Raw genomic sequence first — 22255 nt, 5'->3', positions numbered from 1 at the left:
CCTCCGGTTTCCGGGGGTGCCACAGTTATACCCTCGAGTTTTTCTGAGCGCAACGGATAATGGCAATAGTGAGATGCAGAATAGAAGGGGACTGAGGGAATCATCCTGAAATACACCCCTTCTGAAAGTGACCCACCCTGTTTGGACTCCTGCTTGACCAGATGTTATGGTGAAGTGGTACCAGTTGTTCAATGCATCTTCACTATGTTGTCGGGTACCGCAAGGCATCTGAGCAAATGCAAGATGAGCTCATACAAAATTGTATCAAATGCCTTACGGTACTCGATCCAGGCCATAGAGAGGTTATGCTTATATTGTATCGAGTCCTGCGTTACACATCTATCGATGAGCAGGTTCTCTTTACATCCAGCGAATCCTCTCTTCGACCCTCTCTGCTCATATATCCGTTCGAACACTCGGTCAACTGCGGTGAGTATTCGTGTGTATAAGATGCTTGTAAACAACTCATAACACGAATTCAAGCATGTTATCTGTCTCTTATTTTTAGGAATCGACAAATCTCCGCTTTTAGGGATAAGAACGGTCCGCCCCTCGACAAACCAATTATTATTATTGTTATCATCATTATTGATAATAACAATGATTTATTTGTAAAGTGAAGCCGGACCTGAATCATTAGCTTCAATCAGTGTGTTATACTCTATCTGTATAAAATAGTGCAAACCATTCATTATTCATGTTCATGATTCTTCATGAACCTCCAAACGAACGGCCTCCTGTGAGACCCGAATTAACACCACCATACCGGAACATACATCCACATCACTCAATAGACGTCAGCGCCTGGACTTTACGGGCAGCTGACATACCTCGCTAATATACAGTAGCGAAAACCAGGCCGCGTATCGAAAGTATCTCATCTTGTAGCGATAATAAACTCCCCGAGTAACACAAGTGCAGAGGCTGACTGCTAATGAGCCTGCCAGAGCCAATGAGGTGCGAAAAGTCGAAGTGACTCCTCCCAATGCGTAACTTTAAGCTGCCTCACTTACGGCCACCTATTGCATCGCGGTGGCCCTATTAGTCAAGTGGGCCTGGTGGCGCTATTATGTGTGTTCCTGAGAGTGCTTGACGCGAAGTGTGCCGTGATTTTTTGTGCGACGCTTTTGGGAAAACCGCAGGAATGGAGTTTAACAGGGTGGAGGTGTTAGTCCAGTAGGTACGTGCCTGATTCCCTGACATATTTCTCTTTTGGAAGTCTTTTTGAGTACACAGCAGCATACTTTCTCCAATGAGAAGAAAGTACCAAATAGTAAAAAGTTACAAATGCTCATTTCAATGGCAAAACCCTAACACAAACAAAATTTTGTGATTTCGTTATGATTTGCCACAGTTATTTTGGGCGGGTTTATACTCCTCGTAGTCCTACTGATGATCAAAATCAAAATTATAAAGCTTCAACATATTTTGGACAAACAACAGAAAAAGTGGCTTCATTTTTGTATAAATGAGATATTAAAATTGCATATAGAATAAAGATAAAACGTCCAAATTCGAGAAATCAGGAGTACATAAATTAAATTGTGGTACCTACCCAAAGTAGGTATTTATTAGTCAAACTGGTAGAACATTTAGGAATCGTATTCAGGAACATCAAATGAGCTATGTAAATGAGAAAAAAAGTTCAACATATTCAAATAATCTTTTAGAAGAAGATCATATCTTTGAAGGAAATTTCGAAATTGTACACATACAAAATAAATGTTTGAAGCTTAATCATTTGTAAGCTGCAGAAATTAATAAACTTAAAACTTCAAACATTTTACTGAATGACCAATTGGATTTGAATAGATCACCATTCCTGAACTTGTTTTCCTAAAAACTGATGTATCTTAGTCTTCGTAGATATTGTATTATTGATGTAGAATTGATATAATCTGTATCTGTAGAGTAGAGTGAGTGAGTGTAAACCCACAGCACTTGGGCTACATGTGACCTATTGTACATCATCCTGAAGAGTTGTCCTCCTAGGTCATCATCCATCCTGTCCTTTTCAGGAAGGTGGACAAGTCACTAGGATACATTCCCTTCATATTGGCAGATGTAGACCAAGACTCGCCGATCACACACTCTCTTTGGCAACCTTGAGGTGCCTCACGGTGGCCTCCGCGAAGGTTTTGGAAGGTGCAGCGACATTACTGTCGTTGTGCGGCTTCTTCAACCTTCTTGGGATTCCTTCCGTGGAGATGCACAAGTGAGGGATCTTTCCTGCAGAGGCAGCCGGTTCCTTTCCTGCAGAGGCAGCCGGTTCCTTGCCTTCATTCAAGGTGGAGCTCTTGGCGCCCGCCGCAGGAAGTGCCCTTGCTGTTGGAGGTGATCTGCTATGTCCAGCCTCATTCTAAGCGATAGATTTGGGTGGACATTTCTGTTCATCCCCATCCACCGCCTTAGATTGAGCCCCGCAGTAGCAGAGGTAGGCTGATTACAATGAGGTTTCAACCAGTTTCCCAAGGAAATCGTTCGTAACTGCATATCACCCTGCGGCCATTCAGCTGTCGGCACGATTCCTTACACCTTAGCTTGGGGAGGCTGGTTCACGGTGGCGTGTTTCGCAAAGGCTTTTGGGGGATTTTAGTTCCCCTCGCCTACTCATTTATGCCACTGACCAGGAGTCCGGCGACTCTGTCCATAAGAACACATTGGCTTCTCGAACAGGGCTCCCAGTCCCCTGGCCGTTTCCCTATCCTCCACCTGGGGACGCGCCCGATAGGCAGCCCAACCCACGGAGAATCATAATCTAGGTAGTGTAGACAAAACTAAAGTTGCCATTTTGATTTATACGCGAAGTATAATTCACCAATAACAAAACTGATTACCACGCATGATTTCATTCAAAATCATATCATGTTCGACCCGAAGAAGCTCCTTCTCTACTTTTTTATTTTTCTCATGGAAATAACTTCCAGTTCCTTGAAATATTGTTTGAAATATTTTAGTAACAACTCGCTTCAGGACATCAAATCTTCTGAGGTTCGAATTGATATGGGTATCCCGCAGGGCTCTGTCTTAGGCCCGGTTCTCTTCATTTTATACATTAATGAAATAACGAAATCGATTCCAAACGTAGGACTTACAATTTATGCTGATGATACCCCTTAACTTATATCTCACAAAAATTTCGGTATCTTAAAAGAAACTTGTGAAACTTATATTTGTATATACTATATTTTATATACTCTTTATGTATCAATTTTAACCTGACTCTGTAAGTACATACGTACCTATATATTTCATTGTATTTTATCTACCTGACTGTTCTTATACAATTTTACATTGTGGCAAAGAAATAAAAAATTAATTTGATTTGATTTGAACTTCTCCTCAACACAATCTATATTTTCTCTAGAACCCCCAACCAAGTTCACCATCAGTTACTTTTTGGTGGCCATTTGCTCCAAAGTATGGAGCATGAAAATAAAGTACAATTAACAAAATATACATATGAGAAAAATATAATAAATTGAATAAATAACAGTCATGAACACATTATATATGAGCCGTCTCATAAGGAACCAAAATAATTGAAGTGAAGACTTCAATTATTTTGCTTCGAAATAATGTTTTCGATTAGGTACTAACAACTTTCATTTGAAAATATTTGTCTATTTTATGTTTTCAATAATAAGGAAATGAAAGATTCTATTTCTTACGTTTTTAACATAGATGTATGTTCCGAAAATTTCGATGATAAAAAATTATATAGTGTCTCAAAACGAACGTCTTTCAGATGACAATCATGAATACATAATATATATACCGTTTCATGATGGATCAAAATAATTGGTCCTTCACATGGAAATAAAGCATTCCCTATCCAAGGTTTTCAATTGATCCAGATATTTTTGATTAAAAGAATACGCATTTTTATCAGCTTGAAATAAATGATTTGATATGGGAGGTATTTATGATGTTCAATGTTTCACCAAATATTTCAATCACGAAAGAGGTGTATATTTTATGTCCTATAACAAACGTCATATTATATATTATATATACCTATATATTACCTATATACCGGGTGTCCCACATTTTATGTGACAGGCAATATCTGGTTTGTTGAAGGAGATACACAAAAATGTTTCATACAAAAGTTTTAGGAGTTCATGAGAGCTATATTTTGATATAATTTTTAAATATACAGGGTGTTTGGTGTAGGTGCTGCAGACCAAAATTCCATTTTTTTAAATAGAACGCCCTGTATATCATAACATATTCAGATGCTACGTTAAATTCTGATATCATTTCATGTTTGGTTTTTGAAATTCGGTTACGGCGTTGTTGAGTTATTGCTTAAAATGTAAAGTCTTGAGAACGACTATTATTTTTAAAAATATCTCATACAATTATTCTCTCTGCATCAGATCACATGAAAATTAGTCAAAATTTTGGGTGTTCGAAGTAATGGTTTCAATTTTGAGTTGTGGAATTCAGTCAGGAATCATTTTGAATATGAAACAATTGCGAAATTGAAAGAGGTGTATTCGAAAACAAATCTTTAATTGATAACAATGTAAGTAATATAACTTGATAAATCATTTCATTAGAATGGTAGGTACCTAGAAATAAGTCATAAAAATTGTTCAAAGTGATGCCCATTAGATATTATACAGGCTTCGAAACGTCGAATCACTTCTCTCGTACAAGTCGCTCTTATAATATCAGGCGTAATATCACTGCACGCTAGTCGAATTTTCATTTTCAGATCATCCAATATCTTTTAAATAACCCCATAGGAAAAAATCAAGCGGTGATAAATCTGGGGAACGAGCCGGCCACCGAATTGGACCCTTATTACCAATCCATCTATTTGGGTACGTTCTATCCAGATATTCAGTGACAACCTGTGAATTGTGAGGAGGAGCACCATCTTGTTGCCACCAAATTCCTTGTCGTTCTGCTATGGGAATATCTTCCATCAACTGGATCAAATCATTTTCTAGAAAATGTAAATATCGCAATCCATTGAGATTTTCATTGAAAAAGTAAGGTCCTATGATGCGGCCATTGAACAATCCACACCATACATTAATACCCCAAGTAGTTTGAAAATTACTTTCGCGGACCCAGTGGGGATTTTCTTGAGACCAATAGTGACTGTTATGTCGATTCACAACTCCATTATTGTGGAATCGCGATTCATCGCTCCACAAAATTTGACTGAATATGTTAGGACTTTCATGTAATATTACCTGAATACAAGCAATGAATTCAAGTCGTCGTTCAAAGTCCGTGGGTTTCAAACCTTGTACCAACTGAATTTTGAATAAGTGGTATTTATTTTCTTTCAGAATTCTCTGTACATTAGATTTACTCACACTGACTTCTTCTGCAAGAGTACAGATAGAAACATGTGGATCAATAATAATATAAGCCAACACATTGATCTCTAAATCTTCAGTTCTAACAGATCTCGTATGATGACGATGCTTTATAGTAGAAGGAAATGACCCAGTTCGCAATTTTTCTACAACTCTCTAAAAAGTCATTCGTGACGGAATGGGTCTGTCTGGAAAACGTTCTTGGTATAGACGTTGTGCTTGACGGCAGTTTTTCTGACATTCCCCAAAAATTAACATATCAATGCAATCACTTGGACTAAACGCGAAAGGCATACTGGAGTTTTCGCACAAAGAACACAGTTACTGTTTTGCAAAGAATCACTGAATCGAACTGACAAGTAGATACAATTCAACAACATTTGTTACTATGGCATCAACAAGCATAAGCTACTTGATGAAATTGTGCAATATAATGCAATTCACCCTCAAGTTAGTCACATTCTTAAGAATTTCAATATTATATTCAACTGATATCGATATCGTATCGTAGAGGTGAGAATAATGGTTTGTATTCAGTAGTAGTCTAGTTCAATTTAATAAAAGATATAGACTGGATTCGTGTACGAGTAAATACGTTTTTTTGAAACTTCATATTTAAGGAAAAGTGCAATAACGCAACAACGCCGTAACCGAATTTCAAAAACCAAACATGAAATGATATCAGAATTTAACGTAGCATCTGAATATGTAATGATATACAGGGCGTTCTATTTTAAAAAATGGAATTTTGGTCTGTAGCACCTACACCAAACACCCTGTATATTTGAAAATTATATCAAAATATAGCTCTCATGAAGTCCTAAAACTTTTGTATTAAACATTTTTGTGTATCTCCTTCAAGAAACCAGATATTGCCTGTCACATAAAATGTGGGACACCCGGTATATTATATATATATATATACCTATATATATTATGTATACAAAGTTTATGAATCATTTTGGTCTATCTGCAGACAACTCCCAAAAATCAAATACACCGGTTACTGAATTCGAGTATAACACGTTCAATTGAATCTCAACTTTTTTCAGGCATAGTGCTTGTCCCGAAATAACCTGAGCTGGAATCAGAATCCTCGTCGCCAAAACAATGAACAGCGCCCTCTTCAAAACTACCACCGCCGAAAAAGAACCAACGAGGTTAAAATTCGGAATCGATCGACTGCTGTCTTCGTCTGATAGCCTTCCTCGGGCACAAGATCTTTCACCAAAAGGAACCGCCATCACGAAACCGACCCCCACGATGGCCATCCCGTGCTCCGATTGCGTCTCCTCCCTGTATCGTTGCTGCAAGGTCAGTTCTACAGGGTGTTCTCCTTCTAGCGAAGTGCCGGGGTATTTTGGCGGACACCTGTTCGGGTCCAGCAGTGGGACATATACTGTGCAGCCCATAAGGCCGTTTCCAACCAGACCTAGTGAGTATTATAGTTGAAGAATTGTTTTGTATTTGTACACGCTTTATATAAGCTTCACCTGTATGTATGTATGTTTGTTTGTATGTCAGTTTGTTTGTAACTCTCAAGCTGGGGATCTGTATTTGACAGAATTATCAACATTATTGCTTGATCTATTCGTGGTCAGATGGCGCTGTACGTTACTCCTTGATATATGGACATTACTGCTTGATCTATTCGCGGACAGATGGCGCTGTGCGTAACCTCTTTGATATAATTTGAGCTCTACATGTATTTCTTCATTTGAAAAAAGTAATTTTTTTTATTAACACGCGCTCCTGCTGCCTTATTTGTAGCCCTGCTTTGCGCGCCTTTTCAGGCTCCCTCTCCGGAATCGAAAAATATTAATGGTCAGCTTCCGAAACTGAAAAATGAAAAATAAATATGGTTTGAAAAACTAAAAAACGCGCTTTTAAAGAACATCGAACTAAAAAGTAAAAAATATTTTTTTAATAAGCTTAAAACAATAACGAACGATAAATAATAGTAATATTGTAAAAAAAGCGTGGCGCTTTGTGCCATACTTTTTGTATATCAAGAGCCCGTCGCTTTTTTCTAAATAATACTAATATTTTTCGTCAGTTATTGTTTTAAGCTTATTTAAAAATGAATTATTTTTAACTTTCTAGTTCGATGTTTTTTAAAAGCGTGTTTTTTAGTTTTTTAAACTATATTTATTTAGACGACTGTTTTCTGTGAAAGATTATATGAGGTTGATCTGGATAATTCTTTCACAGAACTGGCAGATAGGTACTTGATGAAAATCAAAATCAAAGTTTACTGATGATATTTATTTTGATTTTTACTATAAAAGGTTTACAAAACTGCGTTACGTGTTTCGCTATAAAATACTTTTCTCAATCAGCACTTGGTCAACTTCTTTTAGATTATATTGAAGAAAATAAATATTTAGAAATGAAATTTCGAAACATTGATCTTTCCCAACTACATACACCGTAGGTTCTGGTAACAAAGCCGCGCTTGGGGCTTTGTTCACAAGATGGAGCTGTTACTACAGTCTTTGTCTTAGATGTGGGTTATATATATGCATCGGAGCCACGTTGAAATTAATCGAGTCCCAGGGACTCTGCTGTTTGGATTGTATCTTTCCTGCAGTGATGAGAGGTAATACCTCGGAACCGTGGTCAAGTGTGCTGTCGTCAGCGAAGCAATATATTGGATTCTTGTTCTTTCCTATAAGTCCTTGATAAACAACAGAAAGAGGGTTGGAGGCAATATACAGGGTGTAACTGAATAAGTGTAAAACATTTAAGGAGGTGATTCCTCATCGAAAAAAAGATAGGATCTTTCATATAAAGAAACTTCATTGGAGCATCCCTTGTTAAGATACAGCCCCTTAAAGGGGGTACATAAAATTTGTATAACAATTTTTTTCACAAGCACTGAAAAAAATACAATATTGAAATTAACCTGACGTTTTGTACTACCAAAAAGACACTTTGCCAGTAATTTATTTGGTTTTCTCCATGGTTGTAAGGGGTGGAAAACGCAACCCCTAAAATTTATTTCCAATGTAATTTTTTGTCTCATTATTTGTTTACCATTTAAAAATTTATTTCCGATAGCCTGTTTCATTCTAAACAAAAAAAATGTTTCTTGGGTTTTTTGCCCGAAATAAACCAGTTCGCAGCAAAAAATTATTTCACGAACAACTACAGAGATCCATCGTCATAAATGCGAAAATACGAAACTAATCTATCTAGTAGGTCGCTATTAGCGATTGTGACAATTAAATTGGTATGACGCTGTCAGTTTGTGAATTTTCGAAATTGAATTAATATTAATTGTGTGTTGTTGTTCTGTTCTTAATTTGTTGCTTTAATAATTCACTTGGTATTAAAATGGCATACACAAATGAGGAAATGGATGATATGCATTACGTTTACGGTCTGTCAACAACTACAGAGATACATCGTCATAAATGCGAATTGGATTTATTGTTATTTTGTAGTTAGTACCTGCATTACACGATTAAAGGGTAATAAACAAAACTAATGTATTAATAACAAAACACACAACATGTAGAAATCATAGTAAATGTTCAATATGTCTACCTTCAGACATTACGCATACGTCTAGACGTCGGCGCATTGAGCCACGTATTCGCTCAAATATTCCTGGAGTCTCTCTGATTACCCTGCACGCATCGATGATGCGGTTTCTTAAGTCCTCTACATCGCGAACATGAGTACGATAAACCAAATGCTGTAAATGGCCCCAAATGGAGAAATCGAGAGAATTGAGATCCGGGGATCGAGCGAGACAGTTCTGTGGTCCTCCTCGACCTATCCACTGATTTGCATATGTTTCAGTTAAATGCTGACGTGCTACTTGACTAAAATGGGCGGGAGCCCATGGGCGGGAGCTTAATTTCAATATTGTAACTTTTTTAGTGGTTGTGAAAAAAATTGTTATACAAATTTTATGTACCCCCTTCAAGGGGCTGTATCTTAACAAGAGATACTCCAATGAAATTTCTTTGTATGAAAGATCCTATCTTTTTTTGGATGAGGAATCACCTCCTTGAATGTTTTACACAACGCCGACAATGGGCTACTTGGATATTGCACGCGAATCGTCGCCATAGCGTTGTCAACATGGAAAACGTGTCATATCAATCTGACATGTGACAATTCATGACTGACTTGGGTTATTGTGATAACAGTGAGACATTTTTTCACACTATAATGGCGGATATTTCTCACTGCGTGAGAAATCTTTCGTCTTGAACGTATGAAAGCGATGAGAGAAGTGGGACTTTGTATAGCTACCGTAGAAAAAGGTAATTTTTGTATGTAAACGCGCCCTTTTTACCTCCACAGGGGCGCCCCCTTTGGAATATTTAAAAATCCTTTCTCATTGTGTATCTAAGACATAAGAAGTCCTTATATACCAAATTTCAACTTCCTAGAAGTACCGAAAACTTATGTGAATTTCTGGATCTTCATCTAGCTTTTCCTAATATGACTAATAACCAGTCCGTGCAAAGCTTATTGTTAAATCATCTGAAAATGGAATTTTCAACAGGTGATGATCGACTGTATTGTCAAACATGCGCCAAACTAACTGACTGTTATGAGGAAACAAGTATAGCTGAGGCACCAGTCAATCTAATAACTGATGATTTTCAAACGAGACTCAACCTCTAACGGAGGCAAGAAACTCTTTGGAAGGTTCGAAATAGATGAACATTTCAACCTAGCAGACCACTGTTATAATATTCATGCAGTCATTGTTCACTGTGGTTTTTGCGTTGAATATGGTCATTATTACGCCTTGGTCAAAGAAGAAACGGACTGGTTTAAGTTTGACGATAGTCGTGTCTCGAAGTGTTCTGGCGATGCATTGAATTTATTGGAGCCTCTGGAGACACCCTACATTTTGTTTTATGAAAGAGAGGACATTGGCAGATCAAGATCTTCAAATGATGTGGTGCTGCAGGTTTCTCCGGGTTTTCCTGCAGCTGAAAAAGCAAATGCGCCACTGGAATCAATGAAGTCGCCCCGGAGCGCCAATTAATTTTTATTTTTGTTTTTATTTTATTTTTATCGTTGTTTTAATAAAATGTTCAAAAATTTAAATAAAGTAGACTTCCTAGAACTTACCAATATGGAGAAACAGAGAAGAATGCTTCAGTGTTAAGTGAGTGACTTTCACATTTATAAGTATAGATTTATTGCTATTATAGGCGTCAATTTAAAAACCTCCCACCCTAAATATCTCCCTTTCACTCGGAAAATGTTCATCAAAACATAATAAGTTACGGTAACATTGAAAGCAGAATTTAACGCCAATCAAAATGATGTGTCACTTGACCACCCTTACCATTTGAAATTCTAAGGGTAACATTTAACCCTCCCAGGGGGTTGAACTACAAATAGTTCTTGAAAGTGTCCCCCTTGACAATAAAATTCCGATTCCTCATATTGTTTACTGGAAGGAAGATATTAAGGGTGAGAAGTTTTCAAATTGATACCCTGTATTTATACCACTCCCATATTTCTTTTTTTGAACTAACCTATTGTTTGACAAGCAAGCCATTTAGATTGAGGGATTTTGGCTCTACTAAGAGGTTTTTGTTTTATTTCGTTGTGAATCACTTGGGGCCCTCTTATACATTTTTTTGTGTGATTCCACTGATATATTAGTCGGTGCTTACCCTAAACTGTTCTGAGGCTTATGTATTGAAAAAAGCCAAAAATTACGTATCAACTAATTGTCGACTGAAACAAATCAGTCCGTAAATCAGTCTGGGAATCGTTTTTCGTCAGCTTTTCAGTTTCCTCGGACCGGTTCAATGAAAACGTTCATTTCCCAATCAGACAAATCTCGGAGGCTGGATCACAAACATATGGTTACCAGCAGGATATCGTCAGTTATCATCCCGACTGAATTCGACGTGTATATCGCAATATTGTAAATAGGCGTGCTACTATTTGAATACACTCGATGGGGGAATCGACGTTTTTCAACAGCTAATAACGATAATAATAACAAACAGAAGCGAGCGATGATTCACATAAACGAAATGAAAAATCTAATTCTCATATATTCTTGGGTTTATCAACACCAGAGAATTATGAGAATGATTATGCTTCGAAGTAAACTAATCAGGATCGCTTGTAAACACCGTTGATGCATAGTTGTGCGAAAAAAATAAATCATTAGGGGGTGTTTGTTTCCAGGACCGTTTACATTTTCCGAATCTGGTGAATGTGATGATTGGATTGAGGTGGCGTGAAAAATTATCAGGTTGTTTCGCAAGTTTTGTCCGTTTTTATGAACTTGTTATGCACTGTTTGGAACCTTTGGTGTAGTATTCAATATCACTGGAGTTTTTCCCAACACAAAAACGTTATTTTAACACCTCGACACGTGTTTCGATCACCAACTGATCATCTCCAAGAGGAAGATCATCTCCAAGAGGAAGATCACCTCCAAGAGGAAGATCTTCCTCTTGAAGATGATCACGAGCTTCCATTACCGCCCTCACATGGTTGAGAATCTCGGGAGTTATATCTCTGCAATGTCTCATGATATAGGTTGTTGATTCTGTCTCATACACTTCAGACTTCAAATGATCACATAGAAACAAATCTACAGGAGTGAGATCCGGAGACCTTGGTGGTCATTCTGTAGGATCTCTTCTGCCAATCCAGCTACCAGGAAAATGATCATCCAAAAATTGTCGCACTGAAGCTGCATTATAATGAGAAGGTGCACCATACTGCTGAAAAACTATCTCGTTTTCGAATAAATTTATATCCTCCACAATTGCCCTATTGAAGCATGGTATTATTCGATTCCCCAACATTTCCAAATATTTATCACTAGTCAAATTATCATCGATGAAAATAGATCCAATGATATGGTCACCTGAAATTCCTGCCCAAACATTTAGTTTTGAGGTCGTTGGGTATGAACTTGACGGTATAAATGAGGATTCGTATCACTCCAATATCGACAATTTTGCTGATTCACCTCTCCATTCAAACCGAAAAACAAATTTTATACAAAAAATTCTGATGCAAGTTGATCCGTTCAGTGAGACTTTTACAAAACTCGATACGTCTATCGAAATCATCTTCGATCAATTCATGAACTGGTCGAATCTTATATTATGGATGAAATTTGTACTTATGAAGGATCCTGAGAACATTTATACGACTGATTCCTGATTCTCGAGATGACTTAGTAAGAGATTGCGAATTTTCCATTAATCCAACGTGCCCTAAAACTGCAGTACAAATAGCTTCATCGTTGACAACTCCTGAACGGTTAAGCTTTTCATTATTTCATCAGTTCGCACTTCTATTGTCTAATATGATATAAATTGATTTGAAATCCCTGAAAAAAAATAAAATTGAAAAGATAAACCGAAAATAACAATTTTATTAAAACAAAAAACTGAAATTACCAGGAAATAACATATAAGCTACAACCAGACAATAAATTGAAATATTAATAAAAGCTGAAAATTAAAAAAAAATATTAAGAAAAATGAAAAATAAAAATAAAAATTAAAAGATTCCAAACCAAGTTACGTCACGACGTTTCGATTGTTAGTATCCACAATCGTCTTCGGGTGATAACTGGACTTATTCCTCCGAGATCTGACTATTTATAGGTCATTCGGGTGCTTTCACCTTTCACCTATCCCCTCTTTCCTCTTTTCGCTTCATTGGTTTTAGCGGGAGATGACCGTTTGGCGGGAGTTGGTCGTTTTTCGCTTGATAAGAGGTTTCCATATGTTACGTATCTTTACGCTAGCTTGACTAAATACGTTGTTTGACAACATATACGCGGCTTCCTTGAATTTTCTCCTAAACCAGTGTTCCTCTTTGTGGATGATTTCAACTTGAGCCCACTTGATATTATGTTGATGAGTCCAAACATGCTCTACTATTCCGGATTTGCTGGTTTCTCCTCGCTGTGTGTGTTTCTTGTGCTCAGCAATGCGAACTTTCAATAGCCTCTCAGCTTCATCGATGTATGATTCTCCGCACTTGCAGGGTATGCGGTAAATGCAATTCTTGGAATCGCAGTCCGCGTTTGGTGGCCTGGTTTTCGTGAGGCTGTTACGGATAGTGTTCCCAGATCTGGAGCAGGTCCTGATGTTATACTTGGACCCAATTCTTCTTATCCTTTCCGATAATCCTCTGATGTAGGAGAGTACAAGAATTGGTTGTGGCGGCTTCTCTTCCTTGTGGAGCTCTTGCTGTCTTCTAGCTAAAGCCTGTTCTACGATCACTCTGGAGTAATCATTCCGTTGAAGGTCATTTTTGATGATGCCTATTTCTTTTTCGAAACCTTCCTTTGTATTACAGAGCTCAAAAGCACGGTCTAGTAGAGTCTTGATGATTCCTCTCTTAGTCGATTGATGTTGGTTGGATTTCTGGTTCAGATACTGTCCTGTGTGAGTGGGTTTTTGATATACAGATGTTTCCCATTTAGTGTCGGTCCTCTTCACCAATACGTCTAAGAAAGGCAATTCGTTGTGGACTTTCTTCTCCATTGTAAAAGTAATGGAAGGACTCACGTTGTTGATGTGCTTCAGGAAAATGTCTAGTCCTGCATTCCCATGGTTCAATATTATGAAGGTGTCGTCTACGTATCTCAACCAGACTTGGGGCTTCTTGTGGACTTCTTCAATGGCCAGAGTTTCGAACCACTCCATATATATTAGCTATAATCGGTGAAAGTGACGATCCCATTGTCAGTCACTCATCTTGCGTAAAAAATTCATCCTCCAATTGGACGTAGCAGTTCGGTCTGAGCGGAACATCCTTTTTTTGGATTTTGGGTAGTCCAAACCAGTGAGGTGGCTTACTGTGGTGCGGTGTTAGCGATGATCGCTCTTTTTCCGAAAAATAGACTTGGTGTTTTTTCAAAGTCTGGTACAACTTCCTTTCAATTGATGCAGTAGGGTCTCTTACGATTTTCGCGTATTTTCCTTTCTGAAGCACCTCTTCGATCTTCTGTTCGTAGAGTTCAGTATCCATCACAACAGTAGCGTTTCCCTTATCTGCAGGTAAGATCTTGATGGTGTTGTCTCTACGTAGCCCGTTCAGGGCTCTTCGTTCTTCATTGCTGACGTTAGGAGTTGCAACTGGTTCTCTGATTTTCCATCTGAATTCTTCTGAAACTCTGGCCATTGAAGAAGCCCACAAGAAGCCCCGAGTCTGGTTGTGATACGTAGACGACACCTTCATAATATGAAACCATGAAAATGCAGAACTAGACATTTTTCTGAAGCACATCAACAACGTAAGTTCTTCCGTCACTTTCACAATGGAGAAGGAAGTCCACAACGAATTGCCTTCCTTAGACGTATTGGTGAAGAAAACCGACACTAAATGGGTAACATCTGTATATCGAAAACCCACTCACACAGGACAGTATCTGAACCAGAAATCCAACCACCATCAATCGACTAAGAGAGGAATTATCAAGACTCTACTAGATCGTGCTTTCGAGCTCTATAATACAAAGGAAGGTTTCAAAAAAGAAATAGGCATCATCAAAAATGACCTTCAACAGAATAGTTACTCCAGAGTGATGGTGGAGCAGGCTTTAGCTAGAAGACAGCAAGAGCTCCACAAGGAAGAGAAGCCGCCACAACCAGTACTTGTACTCCCCTACATCAGAGGATTATCGGAAAGGATAAGAAGGATTGGGTCCAAGTATAACATCAGGACCTGCTTCAGATCTAGGAACACTATCAGTAGCAGCCTCACCAAAAACCAGGTCACCAAATGCGGACTGCGATTCCAAGAATTGCATTTACCGGATACCCTGCGAGTGAGGAGAATCATACATTGAAAGTTCGCATTGCTGAGCACAAGAAACACACACAGCGAGGAGAAACTAGCAAATCCGGAATAGCAGAGCATGTTTGGAATTATCAACATAATATCAAGTGCGCTTAAGCTGAAATCATCCACAAAGAGGAACACTGGTTTAGGAGAAAATTCAAGGAAGCCGCGTATATGTTGTCCAACAACGCATTTAGTCAAGCTAGCGTAGAGATACGTAATATATGGAAAGCTCTAATCAAGCGAAAAACGACCAACTCCCGTCAAACAGTCATCTCCTGTTAAAACCAACAGAGCGGAAAGAGGAAAGAGGGGTTAGGTGAAAGATGAAAGCACCCGAATGACCTATAAATAGTCAGATCTCGGAGAAATAAGTCCAATTATCACCCGAAGATGATTGTGGATACTAACAATCGAAACGTCGTGACGTAACTTGGTTTGGAATCTTCTAATTTTTATTTTCTTTTTTCATTTTCATCATGGAGCATCATGGAGCGAAACAATATAGAGTGATCCACCCTATAGTAGACTAGTGCCATCTCCTGGATCTCCATATCAAAATATTTCTTTTCTCGAAATTAATTTGTCCTCATAACAAAACGATCGCTATACTAGCTGCCATTTACAGTCCACTAATTTCATCAAAAATTGAACTACACACGATAGGTTTCTTCTAATTATTCATCACTTTTTCAGAATGAAATGGAGCCACAGGCCCGAACGATCGGTCTATTATCAAAACGAAATAAAATCTCCACGTCTGTTGCCGTCGCATAAACACTTAGCTGGCCTTGTATATACAAGAGGAATACTTAAATCTCCAGCTGTAAACATCGCCATGTGAATGTGTTTATATACCCATACATCAAGATGGATGTTTATGCTTCTTCAGAAATTTGGTACTCATCAACGGTTTGAACGTGTATATTTACAAACCATTATGTAGTATGTTTTAAATTTTTATCGTCTCCCATCATCAGGGCACATTAATCTCGAGTTTTTTTCGAAAACGCGCGTTTTATTACGAGAACGCGAAACGAAATTTATATTGTTGGGGGTATGGAGTTTATGTGATAATGATTTAGTTTTATTGGCTATTTCACCGCCATTCCAACAACCTAATCAAATAAACGATCGAGAATTATCAGAAATATTATCTTTGGGATCTGTTTTACTGAGCTTAATAATCTCAATATTTAGAAAACGTACGCAATCAAGGTTTTTATATGCTACTTTGAAAGTAATTTTGTTAGAATAGCCGAGGCAAATTTGAAGTTTTTGTGAAGGAAAAAGCTCATAGCAACATCGATAATTTTCACAGATATCAAGTTTTTTCTGAGAACAAATAACCTCAATATCTTCCTTTCACTCAACATAATTGAAAATAAATTGATTGATGTAGCCGTTATTAGCTGGTAGGAAGGGAAATGTCCATATAGGAGGAAACTGTGGTAACGATAGTTACAAATGAAAGTGTTAAAAACCATAGAAAGTTTTATTTTTCACTTTTCATGATAATTGAAAATTTCAATTACTTGTTAATCAATAGATATTAGGTGCGCTAAAAGTTCCTAGACTACCACACAGATGGCATTACTGGTATTGAATCCATATGCTCTTCAGTTAACCCTAACCTTCAAAAGACACGTGGACAAATTTGTCAGCCATCGGACTGTTAACTTGTGGGATAGAACATTTTGAGTACAGCAGCTTTCATTAGTTAAAAAAAAAGGAATATCGTGTGTAATAAAGCATTGCTTTTTGCCGAAAAGAAATATCGTTGAATTACTTGCTTGTGCTCAAACGAATACGATTTGTTGTATGTTAGGAAACGAGGGTTCTTAGTTTTGGGAAAACTTTTATGTTTTTCGCGTATCCACAAGCCAACAAAGCTTCAATCTATATATTGTAACTGATTTTTTATCAACGTTTTTTATTCACAGATACCCTCGATTTACTGTATATCATTTATTTCCAGGTATTCGACTTCCAGATTCCCCAACAAATCCTCCTGCCAACCTCTCAATTAACAGCAGTAATCAGAATAAGCGGAAGCGGTCTTGGTCCAGGGCCGTATTCAGCAATCTGCAAAGAAAAGGCTTGGAAAGACGGTTCCAGTTGCAGAAATATATAACAAAACCTGACAGGCGACAACTTGCAGCCACACTGGGACTAACAGATGCTCAGGTTTGTATTTGCTTTTTATTTGCAAGGACTTCATAAATTATTTCTGAGTATTTACAAGCACTGCCAAACATCTAAAACTGTCTTGAGAAGATTTATATCGCATGTGTCTAAGGAAATCGGTCAAGCTCTTCATAGGGCTCAACCGATTTTCTATAGGAAAGTTTGAAAATGGCCTTGTTTTCACTGAAATCTTCAAAAAGTAGGGGAGACCGGGGCAAGATGAAGTTCGGGGCAGCACGGCAAGTAAGCTTGTGTGCGTGAATAGTAATCGTGTTCGGAGCGGCGACAGCGCCATTTGCACGAACTTCACTCTCCGCTGGTGTGTCCAAGCAGAGCGAACAGGTTAGAACTCGTTTTTGCGTTGCAGAGAGAAAAAAGTGATATTACAAGTGTTTTTACGCGATATTTGATTCGAAAATTGATGTACAGACATGTAAGTACCTGTGTTGATGTATTATTTCAATCCCGAGCTTATTATAGTAGTCCAAAACATTAAATTCAAACCAGATTTTTTCGCCGGTAAAGTTTGAGGTTAGAATTGCGTCATCTTTTCAACCTGAGTGTGGATCGGGGCAAGATGATCGGGGCATAATGGGATACTATAATCAAGACTGATAATCAAGTGACTGAAAAAGGTAAAAAACAAATAAAGAAACCTGGAAAAAAGACTGCAAAGAAGATTAAAAAGACAACTCACAAGGAAAACCTACAGAAAAAGCGTCAAACCAAAAGGTGCAAAAAAGAAACTGAATCGGAAGATAGTTCATCCCAAGAAGAGGATGAAGACTGTGCTTGCATCTATTGTGGGTACTTATACTCAGATTCAACCGAAGGTTGGGTCATCTGCGGCGTGTGCCACGGTTGGGCGCATAATTCATGTGCCGGAGTAGATGAGGAAGATGAAGAGGCACACATTTGTGAACGCTGTCTATCCGATTAAAAAGCGTACTCGTTTTGCCCCACAGCGTTTCCCATCTTACCCCAGTTATGGGGCAAAACGGGAAATTTGACAAGTTTATTTTTTCATTATTTGTCACAAAAAGTTCTGTGATTTTGCATGCTACAACGTTTAATTATAAGAGATAAATGTATAATGGTTACCTCTTTTATTAAAGAATGTTATTAAAGAGTTTAATTTTCCTTGTATAACGAGTTTTGTCTTAGCTATCTCATCTTGCCCCAGTCTCCCCTACATCAGCAGAAGTACTCTGCTGTTTGTAATGAAAGCTGCAAGAACTGTCGAAAGACAGTTGCTTGTGAAGCATTCATTGCAAAGCAACCAAGATCTGGGAACACTCTCCGTAGCAGCCTCACGAAAACCAGGCCACCAAACGTGGACTGCGATTCCAAGAATTGCATTTACCGGATACCCTACAAGTGCGGAGAATCATACATCGGTGAAACTAAGAGGCCATTGAAAGTTCGCATTGCTGAGCACAAGAAACACACACAGCGAGGAGAAACTAGCAAATCCGAAATAGCAGAGCATGTTTGGAATCATCAACATAATATCAAGTGATCTCAAGCTGAAATCATCCACAAAGAGGAACACTGGTTTCGGAGAAAATTCAAGGAAGCCGCGTATATGTTGTCCAACAACGCATTTAGTCGAGCTAGCGTAGAGATACGTAACATATACGTAACATATCAAGCGAAAAACGACCAACTCTCACCAAACGGTCATCTCCCGCTAAAACCAATGGAGCGGAAAGAGGGGATAGGTGAAAGGTGAAAACACCCGAACGACCTATAAATAGTCAGATCTCGGCTATCACCCGAAGACACCCGTTAGTTAGGGAAGCCACAGATTATGCTGTAGACGACCCCTCCCGATATAGAAGGCCCCGACACTCTGTCGAATGAGGCCCTCATGTCCCCCGTTAAAGGATGAATAACTTTTTCATCCATCCCACCCCAGCCAGGTAGGGGTATCCCGTGAAGGGCGGCACTGATGTCTAAGGACTTCATGCCGTCATCTATCAGTTGTGTACCCATTGGTCCCTCTCAAGGCCAACAATCAGCCAAAAGGGTAGGGGAGCTGGTCTCCAAACCTGGACGAAATCACGATGACTCGTCATCACCCGAAGACGATTGTGGATACTAACAATCGAAACGTCTTGACGTAATTTGGTTTGGAATCTTTTAATTTTAATTTTTATTTTTCATCTTTTTTGTTAATAATATTTTTTAAATTTTTTAATTTTCAGCTTTTATTAATATTTCAATTTTTTATTTTCTGGTTGTAGCTTGTATGTTATTTCCTTGTAATTTCATTTTTTTATTTTAATAAAATTGTCATTTTCGGTTATTCTTTCATTTTTTCAGGGATTTCAAATCATTTTATATTATATTAGACAATGGAAGTCCGAACTGATGAAATTCAACTGTTCTTCAAAAATAAGACATAGAATAACTCGTTCGATTGATGACTTATTTATTTTGTAGAAATTCATGTTGAATATAGAATAAAGAAAATACTTTCGTCTTTTTTCTACTGTGTTTATTTATTCGTTACGACCGGTTTCGGCTTATAAGGCCATTTTCAAGTAGCTTGAGTAGAAGCTAGATAAAAGTATTTTTTTTTATTCTATATTAAGGACATAGAATAGGTGAGCATGGATATAGTCCCGTATAACTTTCCATAGAATCGGTAGAAAAATCTGACATTGGACTCTGGTATTATCTAGTTGCCTTTCAGTGAAAATTGCAGAGAAGGATCGAAACAAATGCTCGTTCGGTTGTCAATGTCAAAGCTTGGCTGTGCCCTAGACTGCTTTGGGACAATCTTAGATAAGAAAGGTTGAAATTTTCTATCGGTCTGCCCTGACTTTATTCCGATTTGGAGTTCTTTTTGGAGAAAACCGATGCCTGGGTTTTTGTGACATTGAATTGAACCTGGTTACTTCCCCCCCAATTGGAAATCACTTCTCGATCGTCAATAAGATAATCAACCTCCTGTTTTTGATTGCGTTATTCCAAAAATTGCTGACATACGATAGAAGATCGTCTGTTGATCTTTGTTTCCTAAAGACATATTGATGATCGCTCAAGATGTTAAAGCCTGTTTTGAGGATGTGGTGGTTTACGGCTTTCTCCATGATTTTTGATATCCCTGGTAGCAATTGTCACAGATGATAATTTGAGAATCAGGACATAAATAAAACCATGAAAAAGGAAAAATAAAACTCTCTATGTGTTTTTTACACAAAGAGTTTGTAACTAGCCTCACTGCAGTTTCGTCCTATAAAGAAATTTTCAAACTTATGTATTAGTTCATTGTAGAAAGTTTTATTTCTCATTTTTTATGATAATCTCCTATTACGTAGTAATGGCCACATCCATCAATTTGATAAATAAAACCGTTTAAAAATAAATGTATTTTGAAACATCTATTTCTCTAACTGAATCTGACAGCTTTAAAAAGGAAGAGACCTCTTTTATTATTTTTAAATGAAAAATTTCAACCCAAAATATGAAATATTTTTGGAAAAGAACGTTTTTGGCTTTCTACTACTCCATCTCGACACAAAAAAAGATGAGGAAATCTTCCAAAGAAAGGAAGGACGTAATCAATTTGAAAATAAGTAACTCTATACATGGATGTGTAGATCATGCAAATAAGTAACTTTCAGACACAAACTGAAAGAAAGTCCTCCTGAAACAGCTACAGAATTACACGAAAGAAAAAAATCTTTCGAAACAAATATTTCTATATGAACACTGAATTATACAGAAGATACTTTTCTTTACTCAGTTTGTATTTCAAACATTCGTTGTGGAATAAAAATCAGATATCATTCACATGAGTTCTAATTTAAATGAATGGTAAAAAATTGCACTTACATGGAACACTGTCATCCTCACTGGTATACATCGATGTTTCGCCTTAAGACACTTGCCCCAAGGCTCTTCAGTACCAAATTGGATAACATTATAGAAAATATTAATTCTGAAATATCTTGATTCGACATTTTTATTCCTTCCAGGTGAAAGTTTGGTTCCAGAACAGGCGAATGAAATGGAGGCATTCCAGAGAGGGAGTTCAAAATACGGAGAATGCGGTAGCCGATTCAACACAAGACCAGGATATACAAATAGATGTGGATACGATCACAGACGATATTGACTGATTAAAAATTTTACCAATCGTCCGTCTATCATTATTATTATTGGAATAAGCGAGTGGAAACCGTATAAAAACTTCGTTGACGTCATAACCACTTCTCTTCTTTATTGTGGATTATTGAAATAATGACTGTAGTGCTATCATTTCTTTCGATCGATCGGGTAAACATCATTTCTTGTTGTCGGGCAATTTTCCTCAATGACACCTGTGTGAAAGGGACTTATTGATTTTCAATACATATGTGAACCTTTTTTAGAAAAGAATACTTCAACTAGTGCTAAAAGATACTGAAATGAAGAAAATGTTTATTGTGATTGACAATCAGCGAAAAAATTGAACAGGTGGGGAAATAAATGTGCGGAAGCTATTTTCAGGGTTTTTTTGCCGTGGTTTACAGGTTTTCATGCCTGACGTTTCGTCCACTACTGAGGTAGATATTATCAAATGTGGTAATGACCGCAGTGCCCGAGTTCGTACTCGAGTAACTACAATGCGGGACTTTGGTTTTATTTTATTACTAACTGAACCGGCAAATGTTGTTTTACCACATAAATTATTTCTAGGGTAGAAAATAATAACTGTCTCATTTTACGTGTATGACAGAACAATAACACTAGCAAATAATATCAATTCCTCAACTCATTAGCCCGTTAGTCCATGTTTAGCTGAAACAAACAAAATGATTGGTTTGCCAATTCGACAGCATGCCACAAACGGACATTGTCTGGCCTTGGGAGTTATTGATAGTCATTGCGACTGCTAATCTAATTGGAAATTGCACACCTTTGAAATT

At 37.7% G+C, this 22255-nt stretch overlaps 1 protein-coding gene across 1 annotated transcript; it reads left to right on the top strand.

Moving 5' to 3' along the window:
• The first annotated feature begins 1006 nt into the window (after window positions 1-1006).
• Window positions 1007-21483, top strand: LOC111510978 (homeobox protein DBX1-A). The gene is made up of 4 exons (XM_023166958.2): window positions 1007-1180; window positions 6392-6774; window positions 17128-17336; window positions 21323-21483. Exons 2-4 carry the CDS (start codon window positions 6450-6452, stop codon window positions 21464-21466), a joined length of 678 nt encoding a protein of 225 aa, XP_023022726.2. The 5' UTR covers window positions 1007-1180; window positions 6392-6449; the 3' UTR covers window positions 21467-21483.
• The last annotated feature ends 772 nt before the right edge of the window (window positions 21484-22255 follow it).

The sequence above is a fragment of the Leptinotarsa decemlineata genome, unplaced genomic scaffold (assembly GCF_025532065.1).
Source record: "Leptinotarsa decemlineata unplaced genomic scaffold, Ldec_3_MD MMD2_tig00026314_RagTag_RagTag, whole genome shotgun sequence".
NCBI lineage: Eukaryota > Metazoa > Arthropoda > Insecta > Coleoptera > Chrysomelidae > Leptinotarsa > Leptinotarsa decemlineata.
The sequence above is the reverse complement of the archived record's forward strand: the minus strand, read 5'-3'. Positions and strand labels throughout refer to the sequence as shown.

Excerpts from the sequence above, each read along its gene's own strand:
- LOC111510978 (XM_023166958.2), top strand. The coding sequence starts at position 6,450 with ATGAACAGCGCCCTCTTCAAAACTACCACCGCCGAAAAAGAACCAACG. Across the intron at positions 6,775-17,127 it reads GCCGTTTCCAACCAGACCTA|GTATTCGACTTCCAGATTCC; the intron begins GTGAGTATTATA and ends ATTTATTTCCAG. Across the intron at positions 17,337-21,322 it reads TGGGACTAACAGATGCTCAG|GTGAAAGTTTGGTTCCAGAA; the intron begins GTTTGTATTTGC and ends TATTCCTTCCAG.